At 33.4% G+C, this 17,643-nt stretch overlaps 1 protein-coding gene across 4 annotated transcripts; it reads right to left on the reverse strand.

The window, feature by feature from the left end:
- Window positions 1-4,676: 4,676 nt before the first annotated feature.
- Window positions 4,677-12,274, reverse strand: LOC129886265 (sodium/hydrogen exchanger 2). 4 transcript variants are annotated; one of them, XM_055960867.1, is made up of 16 exons: window positions 12,010-12,274; window positions 11,533-11,564; window positions 11,080-11,346; window positions 10,748-10,866; window positions 9,164-9,261; window positions 8,347-8,406; window positions 8,211-8,257; window positions 7,934-8,128; window positions 7,762-7,808; window positions 6,813-6,879; window positions 6,625-6,725; window positions 6,213-6,314; window positions 5,897-6,035; window positions 5,760-5,822; window positions 5,580-5,663; window positions 4,677-5,452 (listed from the first exon to the last, which is right to left on the reverse strand). In XM_055960867.1, the coding sequence occupies exons 3-16, from the start codon at window positions 11,251-11,253 to the stop codon at window positions 5,138-5,140; spliced, it is 1,611 nt and encodes a 536-aa protein (XP_055816842.1). In that variant the 5' UTR covers window positions 11,254-11,346; window positions 11,533-11,564; window positions 12,010-12,274; the 3' UTR covers window positions 4,677-5,137. The 4 variants fall into 4 exon arrangements, with proteins under 4 accessions (XP_055816842.1, XP_055816843.1, XP_055816844.1 ...); XM_055960868.1 differs by having other exon boundaries at window positions 11,080-11,356; XM_055960869.1 differs by lacking the exon at window positions 11,533-11,564.
- Between the last annotated feature and the right edge of the window lie 5,369 nt (window positions 12,275-17,643).

Below are 17,643 nucleotides of genomic sequence, written 5' to 3' on the forward strand. Positions count from 1 at the left end.
TCAAATCATCAACATATACTGCTATTATGACAAACTCAGATTCAGACCTTCTCATAAAGACACAAGGGCAAATTGGATCATTTTTATATCCTTCTTTTAGCAAATATTCGCTAAGACGATTGTACCACATTCGCCCTGATTGTTTCAACCCGTACAAGGATTTTTGAAGCTTTATTGAATAATTTTCTCGAGAATCCTTGTATGCTTCAGGCACTTTGAACCCTTCGGGAATTTTCATAAAAATGTCGTGGTCTAATGAGCCATATAAATAGGCAGTGACCACGTCCATTAAGGGTATTTCAAGCTTTTCATGAACTGCCAAATTCATTAGATACCTGAAAGTAATTGCATCCACCATAGGGGAATATGTTTCCATATAGTCAATGCCAGGTCTTTGCGAAAAACCTTGGGCTACAAGTCGTGCTTTATATCTTACGACTTCACCCTTTTCATTTCGTTTACGCACAAAAACCCATTTGTGCCCTACTGGCTTGACACCTTCAGGTGTTCGAACTATTGATCCGAAAACCTCACGTTTTTCAAGTGAAGTTAACTCTGCTTGAATTGCATCCTTCCATCTTGGCCAATCATTTCTCTGTCTGCATTCATCGACAGATTTTGGTTCAAGATCCTTATCTTGTTGCATTATTTCAATGGCAACATTATAAGCAAAAATATTATCGACCACAATATCATTTCGGTTCCACCGTTTTCCTGTCGAGACATAACTTATTGAGATTTCTTCATTCTCATTATTTTCAGGTACTTGGACCTCCTCGGTGGTATCACCATTTGTTGTGTCTCTGGGCTCTTCTTGAGCACTCGCCTCCAAATTATGATCATCTTGATCATTTATTCCTTTCCTTTTTCGAGGATTTTTATCTTTGGAACCAAATGGTCTTCCACGTTTTAAGCGTGGTCTAGACTCATTTGCCTGAATAAGTTGTCCTACCGGGACATCAACTCGAACTTGAGCATTAGCAGCTGGGATATGCGATTTAGTAACCCGTGGAAGGTTAGTAAATGCATCCGGCAGTTGATTTGCAATATTCTGCAAATAAATCATCTTTTGAACTTCTTGCTCACATTGATTTGTTCGAGGATCTAAATGAGATAGTGACAATGAATTCCAATCTATCTCATTTTTCAATTGCTTATGTTCTCCCCCTAATGTTGGGTATACTGATTCATCAAAATGACAATCAGCGAATCTTGCCGTAAATAAATCTCCAGTCATAGGTTCCAGATATTTTATAATAGAAGGAGATTCATACCCAACATATATTCCCAACCTTCTTTGGGGACCCATCTTTGTGCGGTGCGGTGGAGTAATTGGGACATATACCGCACACCCAAATATTCTAAGATGGGATATATTTGGCTCCCTTCCAAACGCCAACTGTAATGGGGAAAATTCATGATAATTTGTTGGCCTTACGCGCACAAGTGCTGCTGCATGCAAAATAGCATGCCCCCATACTGAAATAGGAAGTTTTGTCCTCATTAGCAATGGTCTAGCTATCCATTGGAGGCGTTTAATCAATGATTCTGCTAGACCATTTTGAGTATGTACATGAGCGACCGGATGCTCAACTTTTATTCCAATCGACATACAATAATCATTAAATGATTGAGATGTGAATTCACCAGCATTATCAAGACGAATTATCTTTATTGCATAATCTGGAAATTGTGCTCTTAACCTTATAATTTGAGCTAACAATCTCGCAAAAGCCATGTTGCGAGTTGATAATAAGCACACATGTGACCATCTTGTAGATGCATCTATCAAGACCATATAATATTTAAATGGTCCACATGAAGGGTGAATTGGCCCACATATATCACCCTGTATACGTTCCAGAAACGCAGGGGATTCAATCCCAACCTTAGTTGCTGATGGTTTGATAATCAGTTTTCCTTGGGAACAAGCAACACAAGAGAATTCCTTAGATTGAAGAATTTTCTGATTCTTCAAAGTGTGTCCATGTGAATTCTCAATAATTCTGCGCATCATATTATAACCGGGATGGCCCAACCGGTCATGCCAAATGATAAAATCATTAGAATCAGTAAACCTTTTGTTTACAATGGCATGTGATTCAACAGTACCAATATTTGTATGATACAACCCAGAAGAAAGTGCAGGTGATTTTTCGTGCACAATTTTTTTCTCCATATTTATTGTAGTAATATAAAGGTATTCAACCTTTCCTTCATTTGCAGTCTCAATATGATAGCCATTTTGGCGAATAACCTTGAAACTTAACAAGTTTCTTTGAGACTTACTACAATATAATGCATTATCAATTACCAATATCGTTCCTCCAGGTAGTAATAAGACTGCTTTTCCAGAGCCTTCAATTAATTTTGTACTACCAGATATTGTATTGACATAGGCCTTTTTCATAATCAAATGACAAAAATATTTCTTTTTTTTTAATATCGTATGAGTTGTGGCACTATCCAAAATGCACATATCTCCATTATTCATCTTGAATCCAATTGAAGACTGATAAATTTATTTATCTTCATAAAATAAAAATGCATTGTAAGAAATAAAATAAGTAACAATTTTGCTAGAAAAACATAAGTCCTTTTTTTTTAAAAGTTAAATTATGGTAATTTACAATTTAAAAAATTATATGATTCAATTATGATGAATGTTACAATAATTTAGTTTATGGAATTATATACTTATTAACCTTAAATAAATATTATACACAAGTATTAAAAACAAATATAAAATATTATAAAACATTAATATAATATTATTCATCATGTATAGATAATTTGTTTATTGACAAAAATAATACAATCATTATATATTATTAATGTCTAAAACATTAACAAGAATAAACAGTTAGTATAATGACATTAAATAAGGCGAATATTATTTTTAGTAACAATATGATATTAAGATTAAATAATAGCACACTAATAGTAATTAATTACAACATTGTAAAATAGCACAATGTAATAAACAATATACAATTATCATAACAATGTGACCTTGATTATTATTTTTTTTCTTCAAATACATAAACGTAAAAACACAATAATTCGAAGTACATGATAACATATTGAAAAACATGAAATTACACATCAATTAAGATCCTTAAAAAAATCTTCAACCTCCAAATGAGTAATATCATTGAGGTCATTAAAATCATCATCCCTTAAGGCCAGATTTGTTTCAATATTATCATTATTCAAAGGCCTTGCCTCAACATTATTTTCGAACGTCAAGTGTGACTCTATCCGAGCATTAGAAGAAGAAGCACCACCTCTATTTGCCTTTCTTTTAAAAGAATTTTGATAAAGTCTTACAAAATGCTCAGGCGTCCGACATTCATTTTTTCAGTGGCCTTTCATGCCACAACGATGACAGTTACTTTTTGAAGGGCCATTTTGAGAACTGATATTGTTCTCCCTTTTATGTTGACCACCACCACGACGATTATTATATCGTCCTCTGCCATTGCCACGCCCACGCACATTATTATGACCTTGATATTTATTATGTCTTCTTTCAGACTGGCCATGTGCTTTTACCATATTTGCCTCCGGTAATGGAGCAGTTCCAGTGAGACGGGCTTCATGATTTTTCATTAAAAGGGCATTATGTTGTTCAGCCACCAGAAGGCATGATATCAATTCAGAGTATTTTTTAAAACCCTTTTCACGGTATTGCTGCTGTAATATTACATTAGAGGCATGAAAAGTAGTTAGTGTCTTTTCTAACATGTCCTCATCATTTATATTTTCCCCACATAATTTTAATTGGGAAGTTATTCTAAATACAGCAGAATTATACTCAATTACGGTTTTAAAATCTTGAAACCGTAAGTGCATCCATTCATAACGAGCCCTTGGCAATACCGTTGCCCTGAGGTGGTCATACCTCCCTTTTAAGTCTTTCCACAATTCAAGTGGATCTTTCACTGTCAAGTATTCCATTTTTTGGCTTTCATCTAGATGATGACGGAGGAAAATCATAGCATTTGCTTTATCCTGACTTGATGCTGTATTTCCTTCAATTATAGCATCACCAAGACCCTTAGCGGTAAGGTGAATTTCAGCATCAAGTACCCATGACAAATAATTTTTACCAGAAATATCAAGTGCCACAAATTCCAATTTTGACAAGTTTGACATGATGAAAATTAATTTGAAAGTAACAAAGATAACTTAAAAATTAAATTTCTTTAGTAGATATACCTGATATAGAAGTTAATTTTCTGAAAAATTAGAGCTTCGTGCTGATAACGTGTTGTAAAATACACTAATTTAACAATGTAAGGAGGAGAGAGTAATTGAAAGGAAAACAAAACAGATGAGAGAAAGTTTTTATATATCTGTGTGTATTCATCCTTTCGATGCTACGGATATTTATACACATATAGATGGCTAAAGGAAGAAGAAAACAAGTGGGTTGCCCACTTTCAGTGGGCCCCACGTGTATATAATAAGATTATGTGGACAATCCAATAAGATTAAGTGGACAATCCACTTCATAATAATATTCAAGATTATCCACTTTAGTATGTTTCGTCTAATATCGAAGTGTAACTTATGTTTTGTAAGCGTTATCTGCCCAGTTGTAATTTTTTAAAAATATATCAATGAAATTCATCAGAAAGAGCTCAAGTCTCAAATCTCATGTTGATACTAGGTAACTGAAAATGATTTTGGGAAATTTCATTACTGCTTTCTCACAATTTATTGTTTCTCAAGTTCATTGAACATTACAAATGGGATATATAATACCACAGGAAATTGCACCAAAGCAAAAAGAAGATAGCAACATTCAGTAGCCGAAATTTACAATATTGCCATCCAGGACTGCATTTTCAGGATTAACTTACACACACACTCGGCGTGGTCAGCCAGAGCTTCACCGTTTCTAAACCCTCCAATGCAAACGAAAGGATTATGCTGTGTATCTTTGAATTTATGAACATTTAATCTGTTATAGAATTTGCTAAATAAATATAAGTGAGCAGTACCAAATGTTGAAGGACCTGGGTGAAGCTCATAATGCTGTCAGCATATGTGTACACAATGTTTAAGGACCCATCGGAAGTCCCTTGGCTCATTTCGTTTACATCAATTTCATTTCTCTCTGTGCACATCATCATGGACCCGGCTCTGTTGGAGAACCAGGGGCAGGAGGAGCAAATCCCCGACCACCAAACATAGGGCGCATGAATGTATCATCAAACGTGCGCCAGTACCTGTGCACTTTATGACTTGGTGCGGTAAGTAGCATCCTCAAACTTGGTGGGTGAGGAAGATCTTGACCATTTAGATCGACATCAGAGCCCTCTCGACTGCCTAAGAGTGGGGCTGTTAGAGACTTTGGAGTATTTGCATCTGATGACACTGTACTCAACTGCCTCTGTGGTGGCAGCAGGAGACTTATAAGAGGTTTTGTCAATAAACCGAATAACTGAAAAGAAAAAAAACAAACAAGTTTACACATTCTGGATTTCGCGCATGAATGGATAGTTGGATAATGATGTACGAACAAGGTTCAACCGACAAAACTTATCAAGGCAGAGGCAGGAGGTATATACCATTGTGCTGAAAAGAACAATCGTTATAGTGCTGGTAATCATTATTGCATTGTCTTGCAATTGAGTGTGTCCAGAACGAGTGAACTGCATGTGAAAATAAGTAAAATGAAGTGTGCATATAAAGGCTGATATTCCCACAATGTCAGCAGAACCGGCTTAATATATGATTAGCACTTTTACCTTATTATATGCCAGTGCCATGGACACTGCACCTCTCATCAAACCCGCCCACCATATTATCACCTACAAAACAAAGTTAGTACTGATATCCATATGAGATGGATAATAAGAGAGAATTTGATCAAGCCACTGCTCACTTGCTGCCTAAAGGTAATTTTTTCCTCCGAGGATTTCTTCATTAAGTTTGATAAGAATGATAATGGAAAAACAAAGGCAGCTCTCCCCAGCAAGATTAGTCCCATCAGTATCGAACTCACAGCAATTGATAATCCAGGACTGCAAGAAATAAAAGAACCACCTGATAAAGACTAGACTGTATGACAAGAAGTCAAAAGGGAGGAAGGTTAACCATGTAAGAGTTAATACTAATCTCTCTCCTAATTTGCATATAAAGTCCTCCTTTCACAATATCACTAACAACCATTTCAAGAATATTAAGAAAAAAAGTAATACCTGTCACTAACAAATTTCCACTTCTCGATATCCAACGCATCCATACCGACATACAGGAAGAGGAAAGTCTCAGCAAGAAATGACAGAGTTGCAAAAGCGTGCCTACAGAAACATAGCACAATAACATTTAGTCGAAATATGTGGACATATATGTCACTTCTTTACCACAAGTAATAGCTGACACGTGATCATTTATATAAATGATTATTTGGATAAGCTACACAAATGAGTTTGTCTATTTGTCAAAGCTAATCAGATCAGCTATTACTTTTAGTTGCTGAAAGGCTTCGGCGCTTATGACCTTAAATAACAGGTTGCAGATGAAATTTTTTTTAACAAAAGATGCACAAATCTAGGGTGATGAGGCAAAATAAATTGGAAAACCTCATGGCATAAAAGTAGGAAATTGTACCTTGTAGTGACTCTTGAACTCTCGGTCACATTGTGCCAAGTGTAATGAGACATTACAATACCACAGAAAAATACAGTGAGAATCCCACTCAAATAGAATAGCTGCAAAGGATGACCAATTATGTCACTAGTATCATAAACATTTATTTATTTAATACAAGTGCCAATGCGCTAAAATGAAGATCTTACTTCAGCCAACATGTATGATAAGTAAGCCATGAGCATCATAAGAGCAACCTCACGATCTGTGGAGTGCCTGGAGACGGTAAAAGTAACTTCTCATTACTATTATTGCAACAAGAAAAGATAGCGAAGTAAGAAAGATGGATCAAGAAGTTTTTCTGCCAAGTTTGAGAGGAACTAGGCAAAGTTTCACTAGATAAGAAACTGTAATGAAACATGACAGACTTTAGCATGACAAGCTTTTACATGAACCATGATTACAGTTTTATTAAAAAAACTGTCGTGGTTCTCTCAAGCTTCTTCAGAAACACAATCTCAAACTTCCGAAAGTTTCTATTAGTTTGCTATAAGCGACAAAAGATATAACTGAAAATGAGGCCAGAAATCCCACATCTAACTAGAGCAAAACAATCAGGAAAATACATTTCTAACAGACCATGATTGTAGAACTCCACTATATAAAGTAGGTATAACCTATCAACTATAGCAGAGAATTTAAGTACTGATATAGAGTCGAGCAACATTCTACGGAAAAGTATCATAGCTGTACAATCAAGCCTGCAAGAAGACCACATTTATAAAAAAGGGGCAGCCCGGTGCACTAAAGCTCCCGCTATGCGCGGGATCCGGGGAAGGGCCTGACCACAAGGGTCTATTGTACGCAGCCTTGCCTTGCATTTCTGCCAGAGGCTGTTTCCAAGGGTTATCAGTTGCAAAAAAAAAGTTTTTGCGAAGTAGAGGCAACTTCACAAATTAAGGAGTGAATTCATTATAATCAAATGTACAGCTTGCAAGAAGACCACATTTATCAGTTACGAAAAAATGTTTTTGCGAAGTAGAGGCAACTTCACAAATTAAGGACTGAATTCATTGTAATCAAAGCACATCTATAACATCATTGCAGCTGGAAAACCCGAATTGTGTGCAACCACAAACTCCTTAATTGAGGCATTACCTGCCAAAATACAGCTTCTTGATAATGTAAGCACTAAGAAGACCCGTCTGCAGTAGGAAAAAAATGTCAACTGGAGGGGGAAAGCCTAACTAGAAGTCAATATCAAAGATTTTAACTAATGATGTATCATGGACACATCATTTTCCACACACGCACACAGAGTGAAGCTTACTGCTGCTCCCAGTAAAGTGCTAGCAAGGAACAGATAGAAGAAGTTGCCAAGGAAACTGAGGGCTATACTGAGATTCACGCTCGTAAGGTCAAAGTTTTGAATAGCATTGAAAAGCACCACCGATGTAGCATCATTTACAACTCCTTCTCCAAATACAAGACTGTAAAGGAGGGGTGTCTCATCCTGATGAAGGACCTGCAGCAGAAAAAACATGTACTTCAGGGCATTATATTGGGTCACTAGCATCGGCCATGTGATGAGGTCACTACTTCTGTACCTGCAATGTGCAGACGGAATCTGTGGCAGCAAATATTGCTCCAATTGCTAACAAGTGGAGAGAGAGAAATAAGAGCGGTCAGAGGTAGAAACACAAGCAACCAACGAACAAACACAACAATGGTTTCGAAAAATACCAAGATAATCCCCAATGTCTAGAAATCTAATGTCAAACTTCTTGAAAGTTTGAATGGCACCTTCACATGACAGAAAAAATATCAGAGAACACTAATTAACAAAACTTGTGAGAAACCCACGCATACTACTGTATTGAAAGTCAATTCAAAGATCAGGATAAAACAGGGATGTTTTCATTACCAAAAAACAAGGACATAGTAGCATGTCCACGGCAAAAACTTTAGGTGAATGTACTAAAATGCTCAAAACTTCAGGTATCAAACACATCTACCCTAGTAACAGAGAAGCTTTGAAACATTGCTTGATGGATAGAAGGTAAGCAAATTCAAGACATCTTGAAATAACCTCCTCCTTCCTTACCATCAGTGTAACATCTGGAATATAATAGTTTGTTCACTATCATTATCAAGGCCATGGACACGACATCATGCACGCCAATAGGCGGCTTGATATGTGGAAAAGCATATGAAAATAAATTAAGAAAAATTTCTCTTTGAGGAACAGGCACATTGACTAATGAACATGTTTTAGCAAGAAGAAAATCCACTACAAATCAATACACTCATTACAGCTCCATCCATCATAATTTTCATGACTAGTATGGGAGATAAATTTGGCCGGGGTGTAATTTCTACTCTTTAAACTAAGTACCTTCAGTAGCTATGATAAAACCACAACAAGCATCAATCTCTTCACTAGGTACCCCAGTTGCAGAATAATTCTCTGGCGGAGGACCTCTCTAACCAATAAAACTTACAAAATGAGCTTTTCCAATAATGTTTAAGCATGTAATGGAAATAATGATTTGAATAATACCTAATGATATAATGGCACATGAGACCAGTGTACCAATGGCTCCAAACATCATTATAGTAATGAAGTTCACGAAAAATTGCTTCTTTTTTACCTGAAACCTGTAAGAGAGGAGAGTAACATATGTAAGGATCAAATTTTGTGGGAACAATACTAGCAGTCAAACAGATGTTGGTATGAGATTTCCATACGCAAGAGAACAAAAAAACATTAACAAACGTGGTCAATAAGGAGATCAATGCAACAGAAAACTCCAGACCCTTACTAATATTTCAATGCTTTTTGTCAACCATGGTGTCCAGACTAGCTTGTACACACCTTGATTAACCCCACAAGGTACCTTCTACCTCCCACCAACACAGGTATCAGGTAAGTCTATCTATCAGGGCTTGAATGGATGGAAAGAAATCCTGGTTTTTTGCCTATGCTGAAATTTGAAAATAAGACCTCACAGTTTCCATCCCACTTCATTGACCACTGGACCACGCCCTTGGGTGCTAACATTTCAATGCTCTCTAGATTACTTTTCCTATAGGGTTTTCTAAATTCGACCTCCTGCTTCCATTTTTATGACCATTCATGATTTAATAATCCATGAGATCCCATAACGCCACTCCAATCTTTTTCAGTCTGTCTCCATGACTCCTTATATGAGAACTTCTACAACTACATATTAAAGAGCAAGATCAACAAGTTGTCACAGCAACTCTCCAATTTGGTGATAGCTTTCAAGTAGGACTGATGGAAGAGATGTCTACCAAAACTTTTGAGAAAATATCTATCAGACTACATTACCATGTAGGCTCATCGAACATCAACAACAGAGTTATGGAACATGATCGAATAATCCTCCTGATTATTCTTGTTTACAATACTAACCAAAAGCTGCAAGTATAAATCTACAGATTGTACTCTGCAGACACATTCCTTTGATATGCAAAATGAAAGGATAAGAGGATTCTCATCTCATTATGGGTATTCCCCCCTTATCTGTGTTTCTTTTAAGAATGACAGAACAAAATTTATCATGTCACAATTAATGACTTTATCAGCACAAAATAATGGGACACACCTGGATTCATCAAACATAATCCAAGGAAACCATAGCTTAGCGGAAAGACCCGAGGCTACGCATACTAGATGGAAAATCAATAAGCTCCTACATGATTTCCAGGAACTGCTTCAATGAATGTTGCATACCGCTTAAATGTTTTTGATTCCATTATTTCGCCATCTTCCCTCAATGAAGCAGTGTTCAGCTTCCTCACCATCAAAGTCATTATTGATAATAATATGGTGCTAGTACTTTACACTGTATTGCCAATCTTTACTGTTTTACTGTGATAACCTAACTGACCTAAATGGCATCGTTCCCTATTGCTTATAAAACGGGATATCTATTTGGATAGTTATATATCATCAGATCATACTCTATAACAGTGAGATGGAATAAATATTTTTGAATGCTTCCTTGTGGGTAAACATAACATCCAGAAGGAAAACTTAAGAAAGCTCTTGACAAACCTTCTAAATATGCAATGAAACACCAAAAAAAAAAGTAACAAGAGAAGATAGTGATATCTTTACCCTGCATTAAATATGATTGGAGGAAGTAGATATATGAAAAATAGATCTTCACTGAACACCAGAAGGTGTGAGCTCTTTCCCCCACTTATGAGTAAGATAACCACTCCCGTACCCAAACCCTATCAAACATGAAAATAAATGTAAGCATTATAAACAAATCAGAGAATGTAATAAATATAAATAGCAAACTGGCAATTTGGATCAAATTCAAAGTAAAATCACATTCAAAGGCGAGATGGGTCCTTCACTTCAATTTTATTTATTTTTACACAATCTGCATTACATGTCTTCCAAGGGAAACCCATATGTAGAATAAAAGGAGTGATACTCACAATTATGAGGGCAGTAATGGACTCATTTACCCAGCGGTTCTCCTCCAAGAGATGACCAATTATGATGCAAGCACAAAGGAGTGCTACAAAAAGGTTAATAGATACAACAGAAGCATGATCTGAAGTACCCAAAGAGCCCAGTTTTGGAAACAGATTAGCCAGCACAGAAGCCATCTTTTTGCCACTTCTTATTACAACCACAGTTCACCAACTTTGTTTCAACTCAGCCAAGTTTTCATTGCGATTTGCTCCCGTCATGTCAAACTTCTGCATAATACTATATTCCATGAAACAAAATATCCCACAAAAATCAAAATCTAAGAAGCCAAGCAGAAGAGAATGTAATTTAAAATTCTGCATTTCTAATCTCCCAGTTTTTCCTCAATTGTTTTCCCAATCTACTGAACCCCAAACAGAAAACAAGATCATTTTCTACATCATAAAGATTCTCACCAATGCAAACAGAAGCTTCCAGTGTCTTTCACCTATAATTACAAAGAAAAAGAAATGAAAAAGCTTCTATTAGAAACCAACCAATTTAACTTAAGAACAAAACATTCATGTTTCTGACAAGTCTGCGCAGTTTAATTTCCAAATTTTTTCTGATTTTCTAAGCAAACAAAGATTAAATAAAAATAAAAATCAATTCTTTTCTACAAAATCAAGATTCTCACCCAAAAAATAATAATCATGTTTTCAATAGTTTCCTACTGTTTGTAACCAAAAAAAAATTCATGATTTTTTTAATTTTGTCTGTCAAATAATAAGGGTATGATCATTTAATATTCTAACCCAATAATCTTCAAATATGGAATGATCATTTGTAGCGAAAAAAGTTAAGTATTTATCATTTTCCATAAAATTAAAGGGTTTCACAAATATTTTCAGAGAAATAGAAGTTCAATCCTCAGTTTTTTTGGATATACTTACCAATGCAATTGCATTCTGAAAGGCGCCAGAAACAGAGCAGAATTTTTTTTTACAAATCCTCAACACCTTCTGAAACCAGAAATAAATAAATAAAAACTCGTAAACAGAAGTGGGAAAATAAAGTTGAATTTTGTGTGCTTCGAATTTTCGTCGTGAAATTGCTGGAGAAAATGATTAGAGGAGAAGCGCGAAATTTCTAGAAACAGAAATAGAAAACTCCGGGAATAACGTGACTTTTCCTTTTCCTTTTTTCTCTTTCTATATATATATATACACCATAACGAGTGTATAATTTTATTGTATTTTTGGAAAATGCCTGAATTTATATTACCTGTCTGAGTAGCTCACGGCTTTTTTTTCCGCGATGACTCGAATCCATAATTTTATGGTTTGATATAAAAAGATGTTTACATCTAGACAACTCTCTCTTAGGGATCATTTGACAAAATGTATAAAAATAATGTTTAATAGATCCGGGTTCGACTCCCGACAGACGTAGACATAAATTTTCTTTCTCCAGACCCCACATTGTGTGATTTTACTGGGTGGTTGTTATTGTTGTTGTTGTTTATATATTGTTTGATGTATTAAAAATAATATATTCTGTATAATTTTATGAAAAAATTTTAAAAAATATTCGTCATAAATATAATATGTCTTTTACCATATTAATGCATGTATTAAAATATCTTGCATTACTAATACTATATATTTTTATTATATACTATTTTAATACCACATAAAATGTGTAACTAATACAAATATATTAGTTATTCATGGGTACAAAAATGTACCAAACACAAATCACAATGCACAAAATTAATACATATATATTATATTTTACAATAAACTCTACCAAGTACCAAACGACCCTTGTTGTGATGACTGCTAAAAGGTCTTTAAGGAGGGCATTTAATTTAAAAAATAATTTTGATAGTAGTATAAGAAATAATATTTTATCAGATAAAAGTAATAAAACAATTTGACTTTAATTAAGAACAAAATTCAAGATATTGAGCCCAAATGAATTCAATAATTGATCTTACCCCTTAAATGTTACTTTATTTTAAAATGTGTCGGAGATAGTAATAGTTTATAATAGCTTGTATTTTCAATAAAAAGAAAATATTTTTTTCAGATATTTTACGTGTGAAATAAAAAATATTACTATAAGAATAATAAAAAAAAATAAGGAATTTGTAAAGGACGGCAATTGACCCGTGATGTTACGCGTCATATTCTTCTTCTAAAATAATGTTAAAGTAGTATGGCATATATTGTATAGAGTGGCGTCTTTATCTCAAGTCAAATTGTTAAATTCTATAATTCATATAGTACTTTAAAATAAAAGAATTTTTATTCTGGTTCCTCTAAAATTTATTTTGAAACGTGGAAGATAATCTGTAATGAAAAACAAAACATTACGTATATGATAGCAACTCAGATGAGCAATGATATCTCAATCAATTTTTATGTTTTGTTATAATAATTTTTGTAAAGGAAAGAAAAAAACACTTTATTTAAAATTTTATGAAGATATAGGATAAAAAAAACAGATTTGAAATAATTTTTCAAATTTGAAATAAAGTGAAAGTTATTCCGAACAAAAATGAATAATTTTCTTGATCAAATAGAATAAACTATGTAGTTCCTTCATTTTTAGGAATTCTAATTTTCTAAATAAATGATGTAAAAAAATTCAATGCCTGCAGAATGTTCATTTACACACAATTTTATCGTCTTACTCGGAATGCATCTATCTAAAAAGAATGTTATTTTATTATAATTAAAAATAATTTAATTTTCAAATTTCTTTTTTAGTTTTAATGAAATAATTTTCAGTTATACGAATATCTAAAGATTAATTTACATCACAAGTTTCAATTTTTTTTCCATTTTTATTTAGTATCATATTAAGTTAAATAGTATCAAATAAAATTAGACGGATGATTGTATTATTGTTGTAGGAATCAACACGAAATGTACTTGCTCTTATCGATATGCTCTATTGATATATGTCTTTTCATCACAAATGTAACAATTCTAATTGTCGTATTGTCTTATCAACTCTGTCCGTTATTATTATTTAGCTTATCACTTTGCAGCAGATAAGGCTGGCCCTACTCAGAGATTCTGAAAAATACTTATTTATTCCTGATCAAACAAGTAATAATAAATTTTATGGACAAACATAAATTCTTAAATATTTTTAAATTTTTTCTCAAAAATTACTTGGAGCTAAATGATACCTCAGTATAGGCATTATAAGTGAGCAAATTTTTATTTCGTATTATCTCATATCATATGCATGTTTAAAAGGTTTTCATAATAATGCAAATTAAAGACTTATAAAATTGACATTCAGACGACTTTCATCATCTGTGGTATATTTGCTGACGTTGTGACAAAATGTCTCTTGACGTTTTCCTAAGATAGCTGCCGACATAAACCTAGTAAATGTCAATTTTATTGTGATTATCAGACAACTGTTTTTTTTTTCTAATGTACTTGAAGATAATACAGCTTTCCATATTAAATTAGTTTTATTAGTAAGATAAGAGAGCAGAACAAAAAAGAATAGTATTCCCCCCTTTTCAATATATTTGATCTATTTTGATGGAGTTTAAAAAATGAAGAAAATATTTTCCACATAATGTATTTTTAAAAAAAAAAAAATCAATAATGAGTGTGTTTCTTATTTATTTTCTATTATTTGATAAGTAAGCAAAAAATATATTATCTCAAAAGCATTTATATATTATCTAACAAAACTATGGAGGCGGAATGGGATGGAGAATGGGCATTCGGCAGGTGGATGGAATGGTCAAGGATTGGGGGTTGGGGGGATTGGGTGAATGGGAGTAAATAATAAATTTGGAATATCAACTTGTGGAACTTGTTTTTCCTACTTTCATTAGAAAAATCATTTTTTTCATTTTTAAAAAACTTGTTTTTCTAGAGAAAATATTTTTCAAATATTTTGACCAACCAAACATAAAAAAAAAAATTGAATGTTTTCCTCCCTACCAAACACATTCTATAATATTATGATCTTAAATATGTCATATAAAACTTGAAATTAAAAATTTACTAGAGAAAAATGTTGGGATATGGCACATGTTCCCGCCAAAGGCTCATGGCCTAATCCTGTTTGTAAAAGGATTGAAATAATTCTCCTAATTTGGTTCCCAATTTTATTTGGAAAAAGATTAGAATTATAATCCTATTTGGAGTTGCTTTTGGCTTTAGAAAAAAGTACCACTCTATAAATAGGATAATTTGAGAGAACTATGCAATTTTTCATTGGTAGTGTCTTTGAGAGACATTAGGCACATAAGAGAGGTTTCTGAGAGAGCTTTCAACAAGAGAAACGAGAGAAGAAAATGGTGTTTTCGCAACAATTTTGCCTCTCCGATCAGAAACGTTCAAATTGCGTTTTTTGATCCATTAACCGTTGGATCGTCCTGAAATTTTTACTGAGTGTTCCTAACATTTTAGTGTTTGATTTGAATGGTGAAGATCGGATTTGGAAGTCAGAAATATCTCAATTTAGAATCCAAACAGTAGCTCTATTTTGGGTAATTTTCTTCCTATTATTTTGGTTGGTATAGCTATGGCTTCTCCTTGCTTGGCAATTATTGTGTAGCCATTTAGGAGAATATTTGTAACTCTCTTATTGTCATAGTGGAGCAATTCGGATTTCGAAAATCTCGTAGTTGTTACCTTTGATTTGAAGGGTTTTTCCCACATTAAATTTAGTGTTATTTATTTTTTATGTTTTCGAATTTGCGTCCTTCCATCATAACAAAAAAAAATCATTCATTTTAAAATGAATTAACAAAAAAATATCAAACAAATTAAAATGAATTAGAGTAATGAATAACAACCTTGTAACTTGCAAGTTGCAACTACAATCTGCTATTAGTTGGAGTATTCACGTGGATTAATGCATCAAAATTCACGGGGCACCTGTGGAATTCTTTGCCGTACATAATTATTTAATTGTTTTTGTTTTTACATTTAATCTCATACACTACGACAAATTAAAAAAAAAATGAGGCAATTATTTAGGATTGACAATATAACTATCATTATATTAAATTTAATAATAATAATAAATATGAATATTTATAACCAATCAGGGGCGGACCCACGTGTAGTTGAGGGATTCATCCGAACCGTTAAAAAATTACATTATATATATAAGATAATTTTTTTAATTTATGTGTATATATATTTAACATTGAACCCCCTAAGCATAAGCCAAAGGACTAACTCAGTGGCAAATGAGGTTCAATATTTCACCTTAGCTTGTCTCAACTTGCGGGTTCGAATCCGAATAAACACATTTTTTTTCTGATTAGTGTGTTTAATTTTTTTTGAACCCCCTTCATAAAATTTCTGAGTCCGCCACTGGAACCAACAATCTATATAACTCTTGATAAAGTTCTTGACGATTTTAGATGCAATGACATTAAACTTAATTATCGTTAAATATTTTTACGACAATGAATATTGTAGTGATAGTTTATATAGTACCCTTCAGGAAATTATAGTAACTCAATTGATTAACTACATATATTTTTATTTTGATTAAAGTTTAATTTTTCCACCTTGTAATTCCTTCTCCTTACTCCCACTCAGAGATTTCTATGGATTCTCCAAATTGTTCTAAGCTCCGTTCCACTCCCTCCCTAAAATGATTGTTTTCTTGAGGGAGAAGGATTCAAAATGCTTCAAAACTTGCCGCAAATTATTAGTTTTATTCTCGAGCGATTGACATGCTTAAAAACATCACTTTACTTGACTAACTAAATTTAGATACACCTTTGGTATGTCACATGACATAGCAATTGTCTTAAACTCTTGTAGGAGCATGTATAGGCTCTTAATATAAAAAATTGATAAAAGTGTTGAAAACATCCCTAATCTTAGCGAGAATTTATGGGTGAATTTTATCCATGTTCCAAGATAGAGAGTGTATTTATGTAGTCAACCAAGTAAAAAAGTGTTTTTAAGACTATCAATAATTTAAGAATGAAACTAATAATTTATGTTGAGTTCAGGAGTATTTTCAATATTTTTCTCAATTTTTTAATATAACCACTTCAACTAAATCAATTTATTAGTACTAGGTTCCTTTAAAAGTATCTTCTCTATATATATGTTAGGTGATCCAATTGGAAACGTAACTTTTGAAGTTTTGGATGAAATTTCTGTTACCCTTTTCATTTTTGCTTCCTCAGTCAGATTCTTGTGAAATTCACAAGAAAAATTGATGTACCAGCGACTCATCGATCTCATCATGTTCACCAACAAAATATGGTTCAATGAACCTGACTTATTTTTCCTCAACTTTCATTTGATTAAGTACGACACTAAGATCAAGTACGGAGTAATTAAGTAATTTAATTTATTAGTACGGTTGTTTGCTCATATCATCTAATTGTATTTCGCAAAATAACACCACTTAATGAGCTCAAATTAATACAATGTTTAATTGAATTTTATCTATCTAATAAAATGCAACTTCAAGTTCAAGCCATGTCCGAGTGAAAAAATTATAGAAAACTTCAAAATGTCCAAACTCGCAAAACTATGGGTAGAATAGATAATATCTTTTTGGTCCTAATT

This window comes from Solanum dulcamara, chromosome 4, assembly GCF_947179165.1.
Source record: "Solanum dulcamara chromosome 4, daSolDulc1.2, whole genome shotgun sequence".
Lineage (NCBI taxonomy): Eukaryota > Viridiplantae > Streptophyta > Magnoliopsida > Solanales > Solanaceae > Solanum > Solanum dulcamara.